Source organism: Carcharodon carcharias, chromosome 3 (assembly GCF_017639515.1).
Source record: "Carcharodon carcharias isolate sCarCar2 chromosome 3, sCarCar2.pri, whole genome shotgun sequence".
NCBI classification, from domain to species: Eukaryota; Metazoa; Chordata; class Chondrichthyes; order Lamniformes; family Lamnidae; genus Carcharodon; species Carcharodon carcharias.
The window spans coordinates 25,506,273-25,525,117 of record NC_054469.1 but is presented as its reverse complement, the minus strand read 5'-3'; the positions used below and the strand labels follow the sequence as shown (position 1 = coordinate 25,525,117).

Here is an 18,845-nt window from a genome sequence, read left to right as displayed (position 1 = left end):
GAGAACACTCATAGTTGTGTTGAGAGAGGCATGTTGTGGTGCAGGATCCTCCAAATGAGCATAGCTGAGGTCTAATGAGTGTCTTATATTAATTCAGCATAACCTCATTGCTCTTGTACTCTATGCCCCGATTAATAAAGCCCAGGGTACTATATGCTTTATTAATTGCTCTGTCCACCTGTCCTGCCATCTTAAATGATCAATGCACATATAGCAATGGCGCTCTCCTCAAAGTGATTGAGGGACCTAATGCGGGCCACTGCACCCCCAGCCTGGGGCCTCTCACTGCTGCTTTGAGACAACTTCCCCTGCATGAAAAGAGAAGGAGAGAGTGTGAACGAACGCTTGGTACTGCCTGGAATGCTTATGTGGTGAGCGAAGCAATTGGCAGAATGAGGACGCGAGCTTGAGAGGATATGAGCCTGATGGAAATGTGAGGGTGTGTGTGTTTGAGTTAGCGGTGTTGTCCCTTGAGGCGTGAAATCCCTCTGGATATATGATGGGTTTGTGAGTTGAGAGTGATGAGAAGAGTGACTTATCCTTGCGGAACGGATGGGACCATTCATGCTCTTCCTGCACTGGATGGCTGCCCTCTTTTCTCAGGGCATTGGCGCTGACCACTGCTGCCACCATCTCCCATGATGGATTGGTGATCTTGTTTGCTGGTCTTTGCCCAGAACGGGGGGTAGAGGACTTCGAGGTGGACCTCCACTGCATCCAGTAGGCGCTCAAGGGAAGCGTTGCTAAATTCCTCCCTTTGCCTACCATCAATTCGCAGCAGCTTCCTGTCCCTTGAAAAGTGCTAGCTCTTTGCAGGGCGGCCTTTAAATGTGGCGCTCTGTTTACTGAAAGCCTGAAGTGACGGTGTGGCAGGCGAGTGGGAGAATGCCCCGCCAGCAACCCAGCGTGCTTCTCAGGAATGCATGAGGCAGGATTGGGATGATGAGGCGTGAAAAGCTGCCATTGCGACCAGAGGGTAAAATATCCTTTTTCCCACCTGCTACCGTTCTTAGCACAAATCTGGGACAATTCCGTCCTGGGATTTTATGGGCTTGTTCCAATTTTGGAATATCAGAGCCCTGCCATGTATATCAGGTCAGCAAGATGGTGGCAGGTTAGGTCTGAATTCAGCAGTCATCAGGTGAGACAGCCAAGGAAGACCAGAGCAGCGCAGCTGTACCATATTGTAGGGAGGAGGGAGAGTTCAGGTGCCAGGGCTTTGGGGCTGAGCCTCCATACTGCCATCTAGCAGCTGACACATGGGTGCATTCTAAGGAGGCTGGGAATGGTGGGCTGAGGCAGTTGGACAAAGGTAATGTTGGAGTGAATTTTTAAGCTGGTGGATGAGTTGCTGATCAAATTGGCTGCTTTGCCCTGATTGGTCGAGCTTCTTGAGTGTTGTTGGTACTGCACTCATCCAGTAAAGTGGAGAGTATTCCAGCACATTCCTGTCTTGTGCCTTGTAGATGGTTAACAGGCTTTGCGGGGGGTCAGGAGGTGAGTTACTCGCCGTAAAATTCCCAGCCGCTGTTTGGGAGAATGGTCCTTGAGACCGGGCGTGCCCACCTGCCATGGACATTGTCCACTCAGGTGAGTCCTGCAGCGAGAATCCAGACAGCAGCAAACTCATGTCCTTCCGCAAAAAGGAGCAGCAGAAGGTCACAGAGGGGATCGTGAGCAGGCTTCAGCACAGGGTAGAAGGTATCCTGTATTTTGAGTGTACAAATAAATGATACACTACCTTCAGATGTTGGAGCAGTAGTGTCGCTGATGAGTGTGCCTCTTCTGAGTGGCCATCATAAATCTAGATGCCATGATGACACATGAGCTGAGCCACATTGGTGCCCGATGCCAGTAGCAGTGAAGGTCACAGTGACCATTAACTTCTGCAGCTCCGGTTCATTACAGGAGCCCACTGGAGACATGATGGCATCTCTCAATCAGAGGCACATCATTGTATCAAAGTGGTGATCGATGCCTTCTTCAGGAGGATCATCCGCTACATCCATTATTGCACTGATACAGTCAGTCTGAGAGAGCCATAAGATTCAGGGCCATAGCTGCATTACCCCAGGTACAGATTTAATAGACTGAATGCATATGGCCATCAAGGCTCCCAAAGGCTAGCCGGTGGTCTTCATTAACAGAAAAGGCTTCCATTCTCTCAAAATCCAGCTGGTCCACAGTCATCACCAACATATTCTGCAGGTGTGTGCTTGGTACCCTGGAAACAGCCATGATGCCTACATACTCAGGTGCTGCCGGGCTCAGCTTTTCCATCCCCTCACAGACCTTCGAGGTTGGATTCTTGGCACAAGGGCTAACCATTAAAGAGATGACTGCTAACTCCAGTGAAGAACCCTAAGATGGAAGCAGAAGAGAAATGCAACGCCTCCTTTCTGCAATCCGAGCCACATCGAGCAGACTATAGGTCTCCTGAAGTTGAGATTCAGGTGCCTGGATCCTCCCACTAAGGCTCTTAAATATGCCCCAGCAAGGGGTCTGCTGGATCTTGGTGGTCTGCGCTTTGCACAACCTGATACTGCAGAGAGGGGAACGCCCTGGCCAATGAGGATGCAGTGAAGCGTAAGGCATCTTCAGACCAGGAGGATGATGAAGAAGTTGATGGCCAGCTGCAGCATTCTGGAAGATATGAGGGATTGCCTGGAAGGTGCAATGACATAGATGCTAATGATGCTTGGAAGGTGCTTATACAAATGTGTTTTAGATGACCTTTCCTACTTCATCTTTCCAATCAAATAAAGGTCCATCTTCACCCATGACTGTTGCTGTTTACCTCAGTTAAAAGCCCAGTTACTAGTGCACGTTAAACCTAGCACTTCTGCACATTCAATTTGATGACCACAGGCACTATGGTCCCTCCAAACAGCCCTTTGAGCAAGCCAGGACCCCTGCAATTCCAGAGGGATGTCAATAATAGATAGAGATGTTGACAAAACGCATAACACCTTTATTGCAAACATAAGCAGACACAAGATTCTCTTGTGATGAAGAGTCATACGGACTCGAAACGTTAACTGTATTCCACTCCGCAGATGCTGTCAGACCTGCTGAGTTTTTCCAGCTGTTTTTGTTTTTGTTGTGACAAGACTCTCTGTCCCGGATGAAGTGGCCATCCTGCTGCCCTGCTTTCAGAGCCCTCACTTCCTTGGGAGTGGGAATGATGAGAAATGGCACCCCACCAATGGTCTGGGCCTATTCTTTGGCAGAAGCAAAGAAGAGGAATGTTAGTTGCTTGATAATAATAGGAACAATGCCTAAGTGGCTAACAATTTAGTTGTTCATTTTGAGGATACTTGAATGTTTATGGCATTCAGTCACTCTGAAGGGACCATGCAAGTGTCACCATTGACAGACCAGCACCCATTAACTGAGCTGCATCTATTTTTCTTACAGTAGCTGCTACACGACACAATTGCCACTGACTGCGCAGACTCTTTGTACCCAACAACCACACACTCACACTTCTTCATTTTATAAACCATAAGGGGACTGGGCTGTGGGTACTCACCTTGGCAGACCAAATAAGGTCGTTCATACGTTTGGAGCTCTACAGCCGGGTTCTCCAGATGACCATTTGCTGACTTCTTCTGTGATCTGCATCCAGGTTTACTTTGTTAGGTGGGGAGACTTCGTCCTCCTATCCCTGTGGAAGAGGACTTACCCCCCTTTCCCGAGCAGCCTGCAAGCAAACCTGCAAGGAGTCGTCACTGAACTGTGGAGCCCCCTGGGATCTTCCTCCTGCCATGTCAACAGGCACCGCTTTCCTCTGACCTTCACAATGCCTGCTTCCTTGATCCTTCTGCTACTGGCAGACCTTGCCTGCTGACTGGATCTTCAGGAAAGGCTTCAGTGATAGAAGGTTGTATTCAGGGAAGGTTTCAGTCAAGGAAGACTTCAGCTGTGTTCCGAGAATGCTGACAGCCCTTTAAAAATGGTGCCAATGCATCAGTTGGCATCAGCTGACTCTGCAGCTGCTGCCCCAATGCCCGTCACCATTCCCAGAATGGTTGCACCCTCTCCTCACTCCCATCCTGCTTGCTGGCAGTTAATTGGCCGTCTGGTGCCAGATAATGGTAGAATTGGGAATTGGGTAATGAACATCAGCACTACCCACTTCTGGTCCTCTCAGCCGCTCTTCAGATCACCAAGTAAATCCCAGCCATTGACTTTATGTACAACACAATCTTTTGATGATCATGTTGCTGGATTAATAATCCAGATGTTGTGACTAATAACCTAGGGAATCAACTCTTGATTGTTGTTGAAAAGAGAGACACGGGCTGGAATTTTCCACTCCCCTTGGCGGTGAGTGTCATGGTGGGTATGAGTGGATAAGATGGCGAGAAGGCCAAAAGTCAGTTTTAAGCCATCATGAAACTAGTTTGCAATCGTCCACTCCACCCATCAATGGCAGCCTGCATTTCCTGTCACCATACATCAGAAACCTAAGTTCAATACTTTAGCATCTTATTATAAGCCCTGCTCGGCAGGATCATCCACGTTAGATCATCAGGGCATATCTGTATATAAGCAGCTGCTGCACTTTGCCCAGACCTTCGAGATTTGTTTGCCTACCTTGCTTCGGGCAGCACTCGCAGTCATCAGTACCAGACTTCGCAGGTAGTACCATATCACTTTTAGGGGACTCACAGGCAGGTCTCTACCTCCCAGACCAGCTGGAAGGCGGGTGTGGCTTATCAGTGGATGCAGGGCTAAGGCTTGCTTGAGGAAGGGGGAAAAGTGGCATTGGGCAAGGGAAGATGCTGCAGGGTGAGGGAAGGGGGTATCCCAGTGTGTGCATGCGTGCGCACATGTTGATCTGTGCAAGTGGCCTCAAGATGGTGAGGGCTGAGGAAGCAGTCTCCAGAGGCGATGAGGACAGATGGAGATGTGAGGGTGTGTGTGAGAGAGTGTGTGGTGATGCCCCTTGAGCTGGCAGTGAGGGAGATGCCAGTGAATATGCGATGGGCTTGTGAGTGTGTGAGCTTAGAGCGATGAGATGGTTGCCTTACCCTGGCAGCATGGACGAGATAATTCACCCTCTTACTGCACTGGATGGGCAATCTCTTCTGTGCAGAGATAAAAACAAAAACAAAAAAACTGCGGATGCTGGAAATCCAAAACAAAAACGGAATTACAGCATTGGCTCTGACCACCACTGTACCACCTCCCAAGCTGGAGTAGTGAGATTGGTGGATCTTGTGTGACCAGAGCAGGGGTGAAGGACATCACAGCGGGCCTCCAAAAGCATTCCAGTGATGAGTCACTGTACTTTTCATGGCTTTCAGGGCCATGTCTTCATTGGAGCAGTCCCGTGCTGCAAGCATTGAGAACTGTGTGTGCGGCTGAAGTTTAGATATGGCACACGGAGTGAGGAAACAGTGAGGTAATGGCATAGTGGGCAATTCATAAGCTGCCCACCAGCGAGATGGCGTGTTTCCTGTGGCTGCATAATTAATGAGGTGGGAAGCGAATGATGCAGTGCAAAAACCTATCATTGCAACCGGTGGATAAAACGTCTTTTTTCACACCCGGTTCTGCACTTAGTGCAATTCTAGGATGAATCTGCCCACATTGTCAAAGATTTTTGTCTTGCACTCATCAGGATGGACACAAGAATGCCAAATTTCAAACAATCACAACAATTTATACTACAGGGGAAAAGTTTGCTGATTGGTTGACAAGTTGACTCTAATTGGCTGAAACGTTACCATGGTAATGTGGCATTCTTGTGTTTGTCCTGATGAGTGCAAGACAAAAAGTTTCAGCAACATCTCTCTTTTCACCAAAACCCGGGCATATGTGTTGAAATTCCAACATGTAAATGTGAGACTTTGAATTCTTTTTTAAATATCTGGGAATATCAAGCTGGTATCAGTAAAAGTGACAATAAAGTATTCAGTTCCATTTGCAACTCCTCAGATAATGAAGCAGTCGGCACCCATGTGCAACAAGGTCTGGACAACATTCATGCTTCAGTTGTTATGTGGCCAGTAATATTCTCACCACACAAGTGCCAGGCAATGACCATCTCCACTAAGAGAGAATCTAACCAGCTGTCCTTGATATTCAACTTCAGCACCATTGACCATCATCAACATCCTGGCATCACCATTGACCAGAAACATAATTGGTGCAGGCACATAAAAATTGCAGGTATTCTGATATGAATGACACACATCTTAACTCTTCAAAGTCTTTCCACCATCTACAAGGCACATGTCAAGAGTGTGTTGGAATACTTCCTACTTTCCTGGTTGAATGCAGCTGCAACAAAACTGAAAAAGCTCAACATTATCCAGGACAAAGCAGTTTGCTTGATCGAGGCCCCAATTACCACCTTAAACCTTCAATACTTCCATCACCAGTGCACAGTGGCTTCAGTGTGTACCATCTACATAATGTACTGCAACAATTCGGCAAGGCCTCTGCGACCATGCCTCCCAGACCTGAACCCTCTACCTCTGAGAAGAACAAGGGCAGCAGACGCATGGGAACATCACCACCTGAAGTTCCCCTCCAAGTCGCACACTCTTCTGAACTGGAAATGTATTGTCATTACTTTATCACCACTGGGTCAAAATCCTGTACCTCCCTACCAAACAGTACTGTGGGAGTTACCATTACTGTCTCAAGGGCAGTTAGGGATGGGCAGTAAATGACACCCTTGCCAGTGACATCCATATCCTCTGAATGATTAAAAAATATTATTATCAGGTTGTTATAAAAAGCTGCATTTCTTTTAGGGGAGGAAACCCACTGTCATTGCCCATTTTGGCCTGTATGTGATTCCAATCCCACACCATTGAGGTGGATTTTTAACCCTCCAGCCCTGAAGTTACTTAAAAACCACTCAGTTTTATCAAAACTTCAAGAAGGCACACCACCACTTTTTTAAGGTGTGAAATTAAGAATGGCAACCTTGCCAACAGTGCCCACATCCTGCGAATGATTTTTTAAAAAGAGGATATTGTGTTTATTTTGAAATGACTTACTAGAGCATTAAACTGCCCAGCAGAACTGTTCATATTGGAGAACATCTGGACACAGCATCTGCTCAACTAACTTAGACAGGAATCTTCCACTGTTGTGGCTCCCGTTCCTCTGCAATGAAGAAATAAGTGAGCTGGTGATTCCAGTGAATATACTAAATAGAAATTGAGAGAGATAGACTGCTAGGCAAGAAGAAAGAGTCAAATACTTGCGGCATTGCAGCCAAGTTCGATCCTACGCACATGTGTAAGCTTTTCAGCAAAGGTTTTTTGTCATCACTGACCACATGATTGCAATAGGAACATTGCCCAAGTTTACCTGAACCAAAACAAAAAGTGCTGGGGCAAATGTGATCATCTACTATTATCCCAGTTGAAATTAACTAATTGCACAGATCAGGGATTGAACCTGATGCTTTAGTGGTATGGCCAATCCATTTACTATCTTACAAAGTTAAATCATTGATGGAAATTAGTGTATTATTTTGAGTGAAACAGAATGGAATTGTGCTTGGGCATCCTTAGATTCAGTGAAATCATTGTTTTCTTTGAATGTGATTGGGCTACATCATTATGAATTGATTTACCTTCTCTCTTAGTTCTACCTGTGCTTTTCAAAGAGGAGCTTCAGAATGTGGAGGCTGAAGAGGGTAGTACTGCTACTCTTCACTGTCTGATCAGTAAACCCAATGCTCCAGTGAAATGGAGGAAAGGATCTCTTCTAATTCAACCAAATGAAAAGTATGAAATGAAGCAAAAAGGTCCATATGTTGAGCTGCTGATTCACAGTCTAAAAGTAGAAGATGCTGGAGAATATACATGTGATTCAGGGGATCAGCAGACGACATCTTCCTTAAAAGTGAAGGGTAGGGCAAGGATCATTGCATATAATTAAATCACGTTGCTTTTTGTCATGGAATGCTTCTCATGAGCTGATCATAACCAAAACACTTTCGAAAAAATCTGATCCACCATTTGTTTGATCTATAATTCTTGGTATTGTGGATTTCTTGCCCGAGCTGAAGCTCCCTTCTTGTTCTCCTATAGTATCCACATGCATGTTAAGAAAATAATATTTTCTAGCTTTTAATTGGAATCCAGTTAGTTTTCTTAGTACACATTCACAGTCCCAACTTAGTTAGTACACATTTACAGAATCACACAGTGCAGGAGAGGCCCTTCAGCCCATCGAGTCTGCACCGACATGTGAGAAACACAGTTCCAATTTGCGATTTGCCACCTTTCAGATAAGTATTAATGTTCCATTGAGATGTATCTTTATCCTTTGTTAATTACATGCATTAACGTTGTAACGGGGTATGAACAAAATTAAAAGTGACTGTTGGCCTCAAGAAACTTGCCTTATAGACATGGCTGATGTGGTCAAGGATGCACCCTTACTGTATCATAGTATCCAAATCATTGTCTTTCATAATCTCATCACTATGGAAAACCATACCTCCCTCAGTCTTTCTCCAATTTGCAAACCGAGTTGCCACCACCTAAATAATATTTCCTGATTTACCTAATCATTTACTATTCTGATCCATAATGTTTGACCCTTCAGTATCCAAATTAACCAAACCACAGTAGCATGAATTAATTTAATTTTCCTTTAACTTTGAATGAGTTTGGAAATGATTTATCTAGCAATTCAGTAATTTAAATGTTGACAAAACTATGTCATCATGAACAAAATTCCTGTCTCCCTTAGTTCTTCCTGTACTTTTCAAACAAGAGCTTCAAAATGAAGAAGCTGAAGAGGATAGTACTGCCATACTATGCTGTGAGGTTACTAAACCTAATGCCTCAGTGGAATGGAGAAAGGGATCCGTGGTACTTCATCAAAGTGAGAAGTATGAAATTAAACAAAAAGGCCCTTGCCATGAGTTGCTCATTCATCACCTAAAACTAGAAGATGCTTCTGAATATACCTGTGATTCTGGGGATCAACTGACCAGAGCCTCTTTAAAAGTGAATGGTAGGACAACAAACATTAATTACTGTAATATAATTATTGTTTATTTTCATTGTTTCTCGAGAAGGTGAAGATTTTCTCCAAATTTCTTGTGACAAGATCACCAACATTTATTTTTGTTCATTTACAGTTTCTTATGTGCACTTCTGTTCAGAGCTGTAGTTTAATTCTTGTTATATAAAAGCTAGCAAGTTTTGAGGGGATATATGTTATAACCCAGTCGGCACTTGGATTTCTTTTGGAAGAGTTGATGTGACGTGAGTATTAGATATTAGTAAAAAAAAATGAAAAATTACGCAGAGCTTCTTAAAACCTGTTATTAAATGTTGCCGAAAAGCAAAGAAATACATACAAATGATAAGTCCATGATTAAAACGCACTGCATTAGGAATAAATGAAAAACAATTAGACAGTTGTTTTCACAAAACACTGCCATAATCTAAAAATTACTGCTGTCGATATTAGTGAATAATACTGGAGCGGAATTTGCTGAACAAATAACAGCAATCAAATGGCACAGCATTATTAATGTTAAAATCAACAACAACTTATATAGCGCCTTTAACTTAATACAAGGTCCCAAGGCACTTCATAGAAGCATTATAAAATGAAAGAAAGCTTTTTTGGAAAAGTGGAACTGAACATTGTCTTTTTTAAAATTAATTAATTCTCAGGATGTGGGCATCACTGGCAGGGTTGGCAGGTCAGTACCCTACCCAGCTGGCACGCTGCCCATCCTACCCACTTATCTCACTCTTAATCATTCACTAACATAGTGAAAAGCTATTTAAATGCCCCAAAGCTTTTCACCGTGTTGGTGAATGAGGACTTACCAAAATACAGCAGCTAGTGCTGTAAAAAAGGGACTAGCTGCCCTGAGAAGAAGTTGATGGAACTCTGGACGGAAACTTCTGAGGAGTGGCAATCACCATTGGATTTCCACTCTGCTCTTATTTTTTTACCTTGCATCGGAGCTTTGCATTTCTGCCCTGGAATCTGAACTGGGCCTCTTCAGAAATGCAGAGTGCACCTGAACTGAGAGTCCTTCCTCATAATGCAGGATTGTTGCAGGAAGCCAAGCTATACCCCTTTTTTACAGCACTAGCTGCTGTATTTTGGTAAGTCCTCATTCACCAACACGGTGAAAAGCTTTGGGGCATTTAAATAGCTTTTCACTATGTTAGTGAATGATTAAGAGTGAGATAAGTGGGTAGGATGGGCAGCGTGCCAGCTGGGTAGGGTGGCAGGGTGGGTTGGGTGGTAGGATGCCAGCTGGGTAGGGTGGAAGTGTGGTTTCAGGGTAGGTAGAGTGATAGGTGTCAGGGCAGTAGGTGGTAGGGTGGGTAGAGTACCAGCTGGATAGGGTGGTAGTGGCAGGGTGGGTAGGGCTCCAGCTGATTAGGGTGACTGGGTTGGTAGCATTGTGTTGTCAGGTTGAGGGGGAGTCGGAGGGTCAGGGGGAGTCTTTTGGAAGTCGGTTCTGAAGAGAGCCATGCAATAGTTAGATCCCATGGGAATTCTGGAACGCAACTGAACAATTCAAATATTCATGGTATAGTAGGAGTCCATGCAATGAATGGCGAAATTGCAGGAGAATTCTATTGAGACAATGCCTGGTGATGACTCTGATTTCTTAGATCTGAAGAGTTCTAAAGATGTCAGCCCCAATGAACATCATGTGGACGTCAATCCTAAACATGTTTCTGTAGCAAACACACCCCAGTGGAGCTACATAGATATCAGACTCAATGAGAGTCCCATGGAATTTAAACCTAAGGGTAGTTCTAAAGCTAGAACATGAGGGTTGTGGGTGGTGAGGAGTCAGAGGGTCAGGGGAGAAATTGGGGGAAGTTGGAATGAGTTAATTTGGGTCATGGGGATCAGCAGGGTATTCGGGAAAAGGAGGTGGTCAGTTTGAGTGTTTGGGGGATGTCATTTATATAATTACCCAGGAGTTAAAACTGGTTTTAATCTTTCTAACCTTTCCTGGTAAGTCTTCTGGTAAGTAAGTCGGGACCCTCCGAACTCTCTGCCAATTCAGAGTTGGAGACTGTTTTGGAGGGTCTTGGGGAGCAGGGAAATTATTCATTGGAAGTCCAAACCTCCTGCTGAGACGGAAGTCCCAGACAGAGATGAAGCTGCCAAATACCAATAAGCAACCAGCTGCAAACTATCTCCAAGACTGCTCACTACTCACACTTGCAATGCTGCTGACCCTTTTTATCCCACCATTGGATGAGGTTTGAGGAAATGTCGGTTGGCGGCCTGCCCATTCTGTCCGTGCAACAAGCAGAAAATCGCACGGGCAACGTAAAATCTGAACCAATTGCATTGTTAAGGGCCTTAAATGACCTGTTGATTAATGATGGGTGCCGCTCCAGCACCCGCACACGCCCACCAAGCGAAATATTGCAAGAGTCCACGATGACGTCGGGACACTCACTTAACGTCATCGTGCACAATTTTATTCTTGTTCGGGTCGAACCCACGCCTGCTTGGTGAGGGAAAAATTCAGCCCAGAGATTCTGGAGCAGGTACAAAAAAAACTAAAGGACTACATCTATCAGGAAAGATTTAACAGGCTGAAAGTCTAGCATCTCGTAAAGGAAGGACTAAGGTCTGACCGAGTAGAGGCCTTGAAGATTATAAAGAGTAAATATGCAGAAAATGTTTCCCTTTGTGTGACCAGAACTAGAGACCTTAACTATAAAATAGTCACTAATAAATACAGTATTAAATTCAGGAGAAACTTCTTTATCCAGAGAATGGTTAGAATGTGGAACTTGCTACCACAAGGCATAGTTGGGCTGAATGGCATATCTGTGCTTAAAGGGAAGCTCAATAAACAGATGAGCGAGAAGGAAATAGGATATATTGATGGGGTTAGATAAAAAGGGGTGGGAGGAGGCTTTAAACTCCAGCATGGAACTGATGGACTTTTAGGACTTATACTATGAATAACCTGTTTCGTACTGTATATGCTATGTAATATTACGTAATTACTTTCGGAAGTCTGTAGACAAATCCTACAGACCTGTTCTGTTCCTCGTGTTTTTACTACCTCATCATGCCTTACTAAAATCCTAACTTTCTATTTCTGGAATTCAGCCTTTTGTCAATATTGTTACTCCCCTTCTTTCCCAATTTCCTTGTAGTTTCTAAAGATTGTATAGCCTGGAATATTTAGCTCTGAATCATAACTAGCTTGTAGATGGGTGTATGTAATAAGTACTGCAGCTTATCTTCAAGCTGGATTTGTGCTTATATCTTAATATTTTACTTCTTGTGCTACATATCTTTGTGTACAAAATTCTTAGGGGAGTAAGTATTAGGGGAGGTGTTAACGTAGTGGTAATATCACTGGACTTATAATCAAGAGGCTTAGGCCACTGCTCTGAGGATATGGGTTCATATCCCACCACAGCAGCTGGTGGAATTTAAATTCAATTAATATATCTGGAATTCAAGCTAGTCTAATGGTGACCATGAAGCCATTGTCAATGGTTCTTTAATGCTCTATCAGAAAGAAAATCTGCCATATGTTACTCCAGGCCCACAGCAATGTGCTTGACTCTGGCCTCGCAAGCCACTCAGTTGTATCAAACCGCTATAAAGTCTAAAAGGAATGAAACTGGACAGACCACTCCACATCAGCCTGGGCACCAAAAATGATAACAGCACATCCAGCCTTGTCAACCTTGCAAAGTCCTCCTTACTAACATCTGGGGGCGGCTTATATCAAAAGGGCATGTGACTCCAGACCCACAGTTAACTCTTAAAAATGCCCTTTGAACAATAAATGCTGGCCTAGCCAGTGATGCTCACATCCCATGAATGAATTTTTAAAAATCGGGAGGGCTGTCCCAGAGACTAGTCAAGCAACAGCCTGACATGGTGATACTCATGGAACATACCTTACAGACGATGTCCCAGACAGCACCTGGGATTAGACCCAGACGTTACTGCATATGTCCTGTCCAGCTGACAGGACAGACACACCAGAGGTGGCAACTCAATGATATACAGTCAGAAGGGAGTTGCCCTTGGAGTCTTCCACATCGCCTCTGGACCCCATAAAGTCTCGTGGTATCAGGTCAGACATTGGCAAGGAATCCCCCTGCTGGTTACCACCTACTGCCTCCACCCCCACTCCCCCCCCTCCCCCACCCCTCTCAGCTGAACTCTATGCTGAACATCACTTGGAGGAAACACTGAGCACAGAATGTACTCTGGGTAGGAGGACTTCAATTTCCATCACCAAGAGTGGTTCGGTAGCACAACTACTGATTGAGTTGGCTGAGCCCTGAAGGACATAGCTGCTAGACTGGGTCTGTGGCAGGTAGTGAGGGAAACAACAAGAGGGAAAAACACACTTGACCTTGTCCTCACTAACTGACTTGTTGCAGGTGCATTTGACCATGACAGTATTGGTAGGAGTGACCAATGCACTGTATTTGTGGAGATGAGGTCCAGTCTTCATATCGAGGATATCCTCCATGGGGTTCTGTGGCACTACCACCATGCTAAATGGGATAGATGTCGGACAGATCTAGCAACTCAAAACTAAGCATCCATGAGATGTTGTGGGCCATTAGTAGCAGGAGAATTGTAAACAACCACAACCTGTAATTATGGCCCAGCTTATCACCCACTCTACCATTATCATCAAGTTGGGAATTAATGAAGAGTGCAGGAGGGCATGCCAGGAGCAGAAACTGGCATACCTATAAATGAGGTGTCAACCTGGTGAAGCAGGTCAAACATTAGAAGCAGCACATGATAGACAGAGCTAAGCGATCTCACAACCAACAGATCAGATCTAAACACTGCTGAGTTTTTCCAGCATTTTTTGTTTTTATTTTGAATCATATCTAAACTCTGCAGTCCTGCCACATCCAGTCGTGAATGGCGGTGGACAATTAAAACAGCTCATTGGAGGAGGAGACTACACCATCCCATCCTCAATGATGGGGGAGCCCAGCACATCTGTGCAAAATACAAGGCTGAAGTATTTGCAGCCATTTTCAGCCAGAAGTGCGGAGTGGATGATCTGTCTCTGCCTCCTCCTAAGGTCCCCAGCATCACAGCCAGTCTTCAGCCAATTCGATTCACTCCACATGATAGCAAGAAACAGCTGAAGGCACTGGAGACTGCAAAGACTATGGGACCTGACAACATTCCGGCAATAGCACAGAAGACATGCTGCAGAACTAGATGCGCTCCTAGCCAAGCTGCTCCAGTACAGCTCCACCACTGGCATTTACCCGGCAATATGGAAAATTGCGTAGGTTTGTCCTGTATACAAAAGGCAGAACAAATTCAACCTGGCCAATTACCGTCTCATCAGTCTACCCTCGATCATTAGTAAAGTGATGAAAAGAATAATCGATAGCCCTATCAAGTGGCACTTACATTGCAATAACATGCTCACTAACACTCAGTTTAGGTTGCACCAGGGCCACTGAGCTCCTGACCTCATTACAACCTTGGCCCAAACATGGACAAAGGACCTGAACTCAAGAGGTGAAGGGAGAGTGACCGCTCTTAACTTCAAGGCAGCATTTGACTGAGTGTGGCTTCAAGAAACCCTAACAAAACTAAATTCAATAGGAATCAGGGGAAAAACTCACCACTGGTTGGAGTCATACTTAGCACAAAGGAAGATGGTTTTGGTTGTTGGAGGTCAATCATCTGAGTCCAGGGATATTGCTGCAGGAGCTCCTCAGGGCAGTGTCCCAGGCCCAATCATCTTCAGCTGTTTCATCAATGACCTTCCCTCCATCAGTAGGTCGAAAGTAGGGTTGTTCGCAGATGATTGCACAATGTTCAGCACCATTCACAACTCCTCAGGCACTGAAGCAGTCCATATCCAAATGCAGCAAGACCTGAACAATATCCAGGCTTGGGCTGACACATGGCAAATAACATCTGCGCTTCACAAGTGCCAGGCAATGACCATCTCCATCAAGAGAGAATCTAACCATCGCCCCTTGACATTAAATGGCATTACTATTGCTGAATCTCCCACCATCAACATCCTGGGGGTTACTATTGACCAGAAATTGAACTGGACTAGCCGTATAAATACTGTGGCTACAAAAGCACATCAGAGGCTAGGAATCCTGCAGCAAGTAAATCACCTCCTGACTCCCCAAAGCCTGTCCACCATCTACAAGGCACAAGTTAGGAGTGTGATAGCTTAGATGGGTGCAGTACCAACAACACTCAAGAAGCTTGACACTATTCAGGCCAAAGCAGCCTGCTTGATTGGCACCCCTTCCACAAACATTCACTCCCTCCATCACCAATGAATAGTGGCAACAGTGTATACCATCTACAAGAAGCACTGCTGAAACACACTAAGGCTCCTTAGACAGCACCTTACAAACCCATGACCACTATCATCTAGAAGGACAAGGGCAGCAGATACATGGGAGCACCACTACTTGGACGTTCACCTTCAAGCCACCTACCATCCTGACTTGGAAATATATGGCTGTTCCTTCACTGCTCGGTAGGATATATTGGGGCCACTCCCTCCCTAACAGGCTGTGAGTGTACCTACACCACAGGGATTGTAACAGTTCAAGAAGGCAATTCATCACCACCTTCTCAGGAACAATTAGGGATGGCAATAAATGCTGGCCTGGCCAGTGAAGCCCACATCCTGTAAAATGAATTTTTTTAAAAGTTAATTTAGACATCAGGAGGAATTTCTCTCAGGGGACTATTGGTAATCAGCCATAGTCCACCTTAGAGGGAGACAATTGGTTATATAGCTTGAGGGGCACCACTCCACATCAAGCATAGGGCAAGACATGCCTCCATGAACTACCACAACCAGTACAGGGATGTACTGTTGGCATCATTCTGCACTATACTCTAGTCATCTAGCCAACTGAGCTAACCAATCCCTGCAAGAGGGTCATTGGTCTCTGGAATTCTCTTCCACAGATAGCAGTGGAGACTGGGTCTTTGAATATATCCAGACTCAGTTAGACAGATTTTTGATCTATAAGAGAGTCAATGATATTGAGAGGCAGGCAGGAAAGTGGAGTTAAGGCCACAATCAGATTAGTGATGATCTTACTGAATGACAGAGCAGGCTCAGTGGCCCAAATGGCCTACTCCTGCTCCTATTTCTTAAGATCTTATGGTCTTATGACCCCCCAACAACCCCTTAAACACTCATGCCTGCTACCACCAACGCAAAGTAGCAACAGTGTGTAACATCTACAAGATGTACTGCAGCAACTAGCCAAGCCTCCCGCAACAGCATCTTCCAAATCTGCAATTTCTACCACCTAGAAAAGCAAGGACAGCAATGCATGGGAACACCAACACCTGCTCCCTTCCAAGCCAAAACCATCCTGATTTGGAATTATATAGCCATTACTTCTCTTTCACTAGATAAAAACTGAAGCTCCCTTCCTAACAGCACTTTGGATATACAGCATACACAAAATAGACTGCAGCAGTTTAAGAAAATGGTTCACCACTTCCTTCCTAGCCAGAGATGCCCACACTCTGAAAATGAATCTTAAAAATATGTACTGCTATAAATTTGTGCATGCTGGAAGCCACATATATAAACATACAGGGCCCTGTACTGCCTTTTACAACTAAACAAAAACTTGGGGAATAGCCATTCCCTGGTTCATTCTCATGGCAATGCATTGACCAATCAGAGTCGACCTGCCTGGTTTGAATTTAATAAAAGCTTGGCAGTTAACTGTCCCCTGGTGCATTCTCCATGGCAACATCTGTACCAGTCAGAGTCCACTTGCCAACCAAACAGCACTCTTTTCCCTTGCACTATAAATTGTTGTTCTGTTTACCATTGGTAATCTTGTGTATCTGTCTTGAGTGCTAGATGAAAAGCCTAGACAGCATGTCTCATTTTTTTAGGAATACTCAAGTTCTGTACTACCAAATCACTATTTGTTCTTCTTAAGTTATTGGCTGGGATTTTCTGGCCCTGTTGTGGATGGGACCCACCAAGGGCAAGGTGGAGCTCCAACCAGAAGTCCATTGACTTGCAGTGGGACTGGAAGATCGTGGCAGCAGGCGGGTGTGGAAAACCCCGCCAATTGTTTATTGCATTATTTTTGTTTACTCTGATTTATTTTCGCTTAATATATCTTGAAAATCTCTTGCTGCCCTACCCCCTGAAGGTATTAGAAAGTAAAGATTGTTATATTAACAAGATGCACTTAAATAAACTAGATATTTAAATAAATCGTTAGATTTTTCTAACTGCCATTTCTCCTCGTTTGTAGGTTTTTGGGTTTTTTTAGGGTGACAGTGAGGGAGAAAATAATTTGGGGCTTGTACTATGAAAACTATTTTCAGCAGGTTAGATCAGAATTGTGTATGAAAACTGAGAGATATGATTTGAATGTTGACTAGTCAGTATCATTATAATCCAAATTTATTGTGTCCATAGCACTGCCTGTATTTTTCAAACAAGAGCTTCAGAATGAGGAAGCTGAAGAGGGTGGCACCGCCACTTTACGCTGTGAGATTACGAAATCTGATGCCCCCGTAAAATGGAGGAAGGGATCGCTAGTACTTAATCCAAGTGACAAGTATGAAATGAAACAAGAAGGCTCCATTTGTGATTTGCTTATTCACAGCCTAAAACCAGAAGATGGTGGAGACTATACCTGTTATTCTAGAGATCAACAAACTACCGCCTCTTTAAGAGTGAAGGGTAGGACAAGAGCACATTACTCATTTTTCATTGTAACTAAATCCTTTCACATTTTTATCCTTAATTCACCAGCCTCCTGTTAATAACAGCATGCCATTCACTAAGCATTGTATAAATTTCCATTGAACTGTTGAATTAAATGATTATCTTCCTCATAATTTATATGTGCTCACTGTGAAAATAACTTACTTCTTAAGCAGGAACTCATTAAAAATTTTACATCTAAATAATAATTTTGTCAATGTAGGAATAACACTAGTAAATTATGTTGCAATTTTAGGGATTAAATTGCAATGTTGCCCTAGCAACAATCTGATATTGAATCAGTGTGTTCACAACCTTGTTGTCAAATTTGATTCTGAGATGACTTTCCTACCTCATATTCACACCATGGAAACTGATTATTTCCATCCCTGTAACTTTGCCCCCTCTCAGCTCATTAGCCACTGAAACCCACATTCATGCCTTTGTTACTTCTAGATTTCGCTATTTCAATTAATGCCTAGCTGGTCTCCCACTTCTTACTATCTGTAAACTTGAGGTCATCTAAAGCTCTGCTGCCTGTGCTTTAACCTGTACTAAGTTCTGTTCACTTAGCATCCCTGTGCTTGATGACTACATCTGCTCCTGGTCAAGCAAAGTCTTGATTTTAAAATTTTCATATCCCTCCCTCCTCCAGCTCCTCAACCTTCTGAGATAGCTTCAATCCACTACATCTGGCCTCCTGAACATCCCCGATTTCAATCACTCCACCATTAGTGGCCACACTTTCAGTTGCCTAGACCCTAAGCTCTGGAATACCCATCCTACACCTCTCCATCTCTATCTTGATTCCCTTTAACACACTCCTTAAAAACCAGCTCTTTGAAAAAGCTTTTGGCCATCTAACCTAATATTTCCTTATGTGGCTCGATGCCATGTTTTGTTTGGCAGTGCTCCTAGGATGCCCCTTGGGATGTTTAATTATGCCAAAGGTGCTATCTAAATGAAGGTTGTTGTTTGAACTCTGGTGTTTATAAATTGATTATACCATTTAAAATATTTGTGTTATATTAAGATTCTGCTACCCTGGTTGATAACACATTTGGAGGCAATTTTGAAATAGTGCCCAAAACTGATGTGAAGTCAGTGGAATGCC

The 18,845-nt window shown here is 44.1% G+C and overlaps 1 protein-coding gene across 6 annotated transcripts in view; it reads left to right on the top strand.

The window, feature by feature from the left end:
• The window catches only part of obscnb (obscurin, cytoskeletal calmodulin and titin-interacting RhoGEF b), a 625,157-nt gene that overhangs the window by 372,011 nt on the left and 234,301 nt on the right, over positions 1 to 18,845 (top strand). For all 6 annotated transcript variants that reach the window (XM_041184481.1, XM_041184479.1, XM_041184482.1 and 3 more), the window contains 3 exons: positions 7,616 to 7,882; positions 8,731 to 8,997; positions 17,441 to 17,707. In XM_041184481.1, the coding sequence (XP_041040415.1) occupies positions 7,616 to 7,882; positions 8,731 to 8,997; positions 17,441 to 17,707 (801 nt within the window). The remainder of the gene's footprint in view (positions 1 to 7,615; positions 7,883 to 8,730; positions 8,998 to 17,440; positions 17,708 to 18,845) is intronic.